Consider the following 6,588-nt stretch of genomic DNA (forward strand, 5'->3'; position numbering starts at 1 on the left):
ATAATATTTTTAATAGTGTGATATTTCATTTAATAGTAGAAAATTACTCTTTTTCTTTTACTAGCTAAATGCTGGACAAATTTTAATAAAAGTGTTGTCCCCTAAACTTTCTCATAATGACTATTGAGTGAGTAAAAAATAAGCAAATTTAACTTATATTAAAATTCAATGATTTATATCAATAAAGCATCTAATTGTAATATAATCCTGAGCATTTTTTTTTTTCTTTGCCGAGAAGCAATTTGAATTTATTTTTTGCTTATAACTCCTGGCGAAGAACAAAACAAGGCATTTGACAATGTCCAACTTCAAGTCTTATGAATCACTGCTCTTAGAAAGGGAAACGTCTAGAAAGTTAAATAAGGGAAAATTGTTTAATACAGAGAGCCAGATCCACCGTTACTAAGGAAACAATCATGCGGGAGAATATCAAAAATAGAAAATGCAGGTGTCCCACAAAATACGTAGTTCCAACTCCCAACCACTCCAAATCCTCACAGCAGTAACTTAGGAGTTAGGAGTATTATTAACATACCAGGCAGGCCTGCAGTGCCTCCATGTACCTGGTAGGCCCCTCAATTTTTCGGATGGACTCCATCCCCCTTAAAATATCCAAGATAATTTATTATTCACGATTTCACAGAAAAAAAAATTGTTATATGCTTCTTTCAATTACATTGATTCATTCTCCATTTAATTACGAGACCAAAATCAATTAAGTCTCACACTCCATCAAATGATAAAGAGGCGAGTCTATTATATATGCAAAACGATGCGGGTACAGAAAAAAAAAAATTCTACATGGTAAATGAACCTCGAGCTCTAATGTTGATGCAATTATTTTTCAGTAAAAAGCATGAAGAAAGAGACATTAAAAACAGGAGAAGTTGTCACTGTTAAGTGGACTAACATGAAGCTGGATGCATGCCCCCTCCAAATTTATATGCTCAAAATTCTCTTGGAGTTTGAGTTAATACGAATTAGTCCCCACATGTCATGTCAATGATATGAAACCGAAAATAATGACTTGTTTTCACTCATCTTTTGGTGTGTTCCACGTATTCCATATAAGCATATATCAATAACAATAGCGATGAAGACGCCAGCACAGCAATAACAACCACCAACGTCTGGCGCTAATTTAGAAAGTTTATGATATGAATGCTAATGCCATACAAAAATTTTTAAAGTAAAGCCAATCAGCAATCAATCAATCAACCAATAACATCTAATCAAAATAAAAGCACCACACACGGTAAGAGTGCACATGCTAAAGAAGCGAACCCACCTAACAACCTTTTTATCCTTCAATTTGATGATGGTCTTGATTCAATTTTACAATCAGCACCAGACACATCAGACAAACACACGGTCCCTCAAATCCAATCATAGAAGCACCCCTTTTGTTTGATCCAATTCAATAAATTGAGAGGGTGACGTTTGGGCATATGCTAACTTTTAAATATCATATTATTATATTGTTCTCATGAATCTTGATGATAACTATATATCAGAATTCAAACAGAGAAAGTGGTAATCTGAGATATAGACTAAACATAAACGAACTCAAGATCCTGGCAGTAATTGTCAGAGAGGATCACATGTTTGAAGTATTCACTGTTCAGATGCTAATATAGAACCAATTGTCTATGCGTCAGGACCTCTGCAAAAATAAAAAACCTCTGACAGAGGCTGCAAATTTGCACACTGCAGAAACAAATTGCATATATGCATCCTATAGATTGAAGGGAACTTGAGACAAAAAGCTGCAAAACAATGATACTAGGATCTGTTATACCATGAATGGGATGTATCACATGTCTAGATTAATTATTTTGGAATTAAGGAAGAGTAGAGAACGGCAGAAAGTTAAATGGTAGGGGATATATTACAAAAATACAGAACTGAAGCAATAGTAGTTGAGGAATGAATGATGAAGAATCTCAGACCATGTATTTACAAAATGTTAGCCACTAAGGCCTCCAAATTATGAGTGTGATAACCAAGATGCAAATGCACTAAAATATCCAGGATTCAGGGCTTCATTACCCGCTGAAAACAAATTAGGAAGAATCCATTCTCTCAGTCCAGGCAGGCACAAGTTCAATGTACTCCATGTGAACCTAAATCATTAGAAGTTAAGAGGCGTACAACCATCAGACTCCATCATTATCAATCTAATAGAAGTTCAACCAAGCATGTTAAATTTAGCCAAATTTTTCCACTTAGAACTAATCATTCCATTGCTTTCATTTTAAGCCCCACAGAGGGGGAAGGAGAGAGATCTAATGGTTAAATAGTACAGACAAAACTATGATAAGCAGGGGGCAGGGGGCAGGGAGGATGGCTAACCTTCACAGTTGTCAATGTAAAGCAGCATGGCAGTGCCAGCTTACTAGCATACATGTGTCCAATAAAAATATATTTTTTATTTGTTTTTCGAATAGAACACTGCTCGGACACATGGGAGACATAACATGGACATGTTTTTTATTTTCCTTATTTTTTTTTTTTTATTTTGATAGACCAGCTCAAATATTAAAACACGTAACCCAGTATCCAACATCAAACCAGTATAATCTATTTTTGGAGACTACACTCATTGTCAATGTAGAAGATAAAACTTTAGATGATCAATCTAATTGATTTCCATTTTGTTATGGCTAGTTCTACTAGACATGTGCTTGCACATGCTTTTCTGGTAGAGGCACAAAAATAACATGTATTGACACAAGACTTACGGAAAGAGGCATAGAAATATCAATCTTGATAATTTGAAATTTATAAATGGTAAGTCTTAAATATTATACACAAGAAGATTACCAGTTTTGAAGCTATTTCGTTAAAACTTTTAGTATATGTATGTATCTATCATGTGTGTATGTCATATCAATGTCCTAAAGCTTTAATAATTTGGTATATGTCAGAGTTAGTGTCAATGACTAAATGCTTCATGTGAAGCCTGGCTCATATGCAAATATCTGAAAAGTGAAAATAAAAAGAAGGGGGAAAAAAATGCACGTAAAGAGTTGGTTAACAACCTTCTCCATGAACCTCATCCTTAATTCTCCATGATTAACAAACAAGAAGAATCTTCCTAATCATTAACATCTGAAATAAGTTTTATACACAATAGAAAAACCGTAATCATGAAGAATATCAATCACCAATTCAAGAATAAATATGTTAATAATGTTTTATCATTTAACTCTTTCACTTTCCTATGACAAATGATCCTATTCATAATACATTACCAAAACACTTAATTTAGTAACCCTTGGTTTCTCCTTCCCATTTATTGCTTCCAAATGTACTCAATTTTCTCTCACACAACTCTGCTGGCTCATAATTGGGACAAAGGCCATACAACATTTGAAAATTGAAATAGACATTAAAATGTAGTCCCATTCCCCATCGTTTGTTCCGATTAATTATATTATTTGGCTATGCCATGTGAATTCTGAAAAGAAAGAAACGCATCCCCAGGCTGAAACATATGGACAAAATAAAATGGATTGTACAAGTACATAAGATGATCAGAATTGTATGGATGCTCACTCTAGATTATAAGGAAATAAAATAAATTGAGGTGAACAGAGGAGAAGTAAAAAAAATCAACCACCATGCTATGTGTAGACAAAAAATCAGCTATCAAATCATTCATCTGTATAGAATACATATTAAAATACAAAATATACATTGAAAATTACTTAAACAACACATGTAGCTGATTTTATTTTCCCTTTGTTGAAAACGGGAAAAATAAAAATACGTTCATGAAACGGATAATTAGTAACAACAGCATCCTAAAGAATGGTATATCTAGATATTTTCAATGAATGACTCATTTACTGCATACATAAAAAAGAAAAAGAAAAGAAAAAGAAGAAAAAAACACGCACACACTATACTAGAAATGTTTGCTCAACCAAAATCACATCATCCAGCCAGCACCATGATTTTCGAAAAAAATTTTGGATTAGGCCTTTCTAGTTGTGTTGCATTGCTCGATAGAAAAAGGTTCTAGACATCTGGAATAAACAATAAGAAGCCCTTGAGTATCATACTACAGAAAAAGAATAATTTTTCATACAAACAATTATAGTTACAACCATTTTGGCAAAGCAATTTTCACTTGTCAGGAAACAAAAAATATCGGCCTTGTTTCTTTCCGATCAGCACCAAGTACCTCCCTCTCTCTCAGTGTGTCTCTTCAACTAGCAATTTCCTAAAGAGAATGGGCATTGACACGTTATCTAGCGCATTGTAGATAAACCATACACTATTCACTGCAACCAAATAGAGAGAGCAGAATCTAATAAACAAAAATGAATTCGATTAATCACAGTCACACTCTCGCTTAATTAGTTCAAAGGATTCTAACCTTGTTCCTCAAGTAAAATCTCCAACTCATGTCAAAGAAAAATAAATATCTAAATAATAAAATGGAAAATGCAGCATTGTTAATCGATTTCCCTAACGATAACTGGTTCCATTCAGTCGCAGCAGTTTCGAATTTGAACATTTTCTTACCTCAAATCCACGTTTGAATCTCGAGGAATCGCAATGTGAACAAAGCTTCTAGCACGCCGAAGCAAGCCCCGAAGAAGACGTCCAGAACATAGTGCCTCCCGAGAGCGATCCTAGAAAGGGCGGTGGCTGAAGCCCAGGCCCAAACGGCGGTTACAACGGCGTTAATGGCGAAGACCACTTCGCCGCCGAACCAATTGTCGATAATCATGAAGAGGCGTGGATGGTGAAGATCGGCGATAGCATCAACCATGCGGAGTTTGGAGAACGAGAAGATAGAGGCGACGAAGAAGACCCTGGAGGAGTGGCCGCTGGGGAAGGAGAAATGGTCGACGGGAACGACGGCGTTGTAGTCGCCGTGGTGGGAGTAGGTCGGGCGGGATCTGCGCACGATGAGTTTGAGGAGAGCGATGAAGATGAGGTCAAGGAGGGAGCAGAGAGCGAGGGGGAGGAAGAGGTGGCGGCGGAGAGGGGAGGAGTAAGGACAGGCAAGGAGGAGTGCGACGGAGACGGGGAAGAAGAAGCGGAAGTCGGCGAGGAGCTCGAGGAAGCGGAGAAGTAGGCGTGGGGCGAAGGGTTTTGTGAGGTTGTGGACGTGGAGGGAGACGGCGGCGTCGAGGCGGAGTAAGAAAGGCTGTGGTGGCGATGTGGCGGCGGTAGATTTTGGTGGTGGCTGGTTAAGATGGCCCATGGCGATGTGGCTGATTAGGCTGGTTAGTGTGGTCCGATTTGACGTGGGAGGCCCAAACGAAACAATGAATACCCCAAACGACAACGTTTCTTTTTTTTTTATTGGGGATTATTTTTATTGAGTAAACAAATATCAACAAAAGATGGTCTCCGTTTGACATATGTGCTCAAATGTTAAACACTCATTCACCGTTGGTAATTATCCTACGTGGCAGTTGGTTTATATTGCCTAGATTTTACCGTTATAAAGAACCTTGACAAAAAAATTTCTTAAATAATTTGCTCCAAATCGAACTTTAAACCTACAATCTTCCCCCAAATCGAAACCTTGATCCTGAGATTTCCCTCCAACCTAACGGAATGTCAAGGCACAAGTTTAACTCTCCTACATCGAACAGGAATAAATACACTGTTGCTTCAAGTTTGAAAAGAAGCACGAGCAAAATCTTGACATAAGATGTCTCCATAGAATGGATGTGGCATTGCTAGAATTTGGTACATTGACGAACCTTAGAGATGGTTCATCTGTTATCTTCCTTGAAAAGTAAAAATTATCAGTGTTATTTTTTCTTATATACAAGCAAGAGTAAACTATTATTTCTACTCATAAAAGTTAAAAACGTTAACATATTTATTCATAGAAGACAGAAATTACTATTTATATCCATAAAAAATGACTTTTACAAGCAAAATTATCCAAACCCTAAAAAGTTAAATAAAATTTCTAAACTACCATTCTCTCCACCACTACTACCATAGTCTCTTCGCCCCTCTCTCTTTTTCTCTCAATGTTCTCAACTACTCCAATCCCGAATTTTGCCACCACTTTTTTTCCCAACTACCACCATCACTGCTGCCATTATCATCATCACCACTGCCATCACCACCCTTCCTCCTCCCTCCACCTCTTTGACTCCGATCTCAATCGCAGGCTCCGCTTCACCCTCACTTTCCACCTCTTCCGAAACTCCAACCCCGTTGCCTCCTTTTCCACCAGCTTTGAAAGGAGCTGGGAGAGCTGGAAGGAAATCATTAATCAGCAAAGACTAAGTCACTGGAAACTTCAAGTAATTGGTGCAAGAAGAAGACCCATCACCCTTCTTATCCACCTCATCACCATTCACATTCGCATTCGCATTCCCATTACCACTCATTGAGTTCTGTGAGAAAATACCCAAGAAAGCCTTCAAAGGAACCTTTAAGGGAACCTTCATTGACAACCCTCTCTTCTTCTTCACATCGCAGATATGAAATTCACCACCTTGTTTCACCTGGACAATTAAACAAACACCTTTCGTGCCCTTATTCTTTTGCCCAGACAGGAAGCAATGCTCAAGATCCTTTGCAACTTTCTGAATACCCCCAAAG

General features: G+C 37.4%; 1 protein-coding gene across 7 annotated transcripts; it reads right to left on the reverse strand.

The window, feature by feature from the left end:
- Window positions 292–5,357, reverse strand: LOC107630055 (probable lipid phosphate phosphatase beta). Of its 7 annotated transcripts, none has more exons than XM_016333107.2 (2): window positions 4,534–5,356; window positions 292–602 (listed from the first exon to the last, which is right to left on the reverse strand). In XM_016333107.2, the coding sequence occupies exon 1, from the start codon at window positions 5,219–5,221 to the stop codon at window positions 4,535–4,537; it is 687 nt and encodes a 228-aa protein (XP_016188593.1). In that variant the 5' UTR covers window positions 5,222–5,356; the 3' UTR covers window positions 292–602; window position 4,534. The 7 variants fall into 7 exon arrangements, with proteins under 7 accessions (XP_016188593.1, XP_016188623.1, XP_016188568.1 ...); XM_016333137.2 differs by lacking the exon at window positions 292–602 and adding an exon at window positions 1,276–1,663 and having other exon boundaries at window positions 4,534–5,357; XM_016333082.2 differs by lacking the exon at window positions 292–602 and adding an exon at window positions 1,768–2,123 and having other exon boundaries at window positions 4,534–5,349.

The sequence above is a fragment of the Arachis ipaensis genome, chromosome B01 (genome assembly GCF_000816755.2).
Source record: "Arachis ipaensis cultivar K30076 chromosome B01, Araip1.1, whole genome shotgun sequence".
NCBI classification, from domain to species: Eukaryota; Viridiplantae; Streptophyta; class Magnoliopsida; order Fabales; family Fabaceae; genus Arachis; species Arachis ipaensis.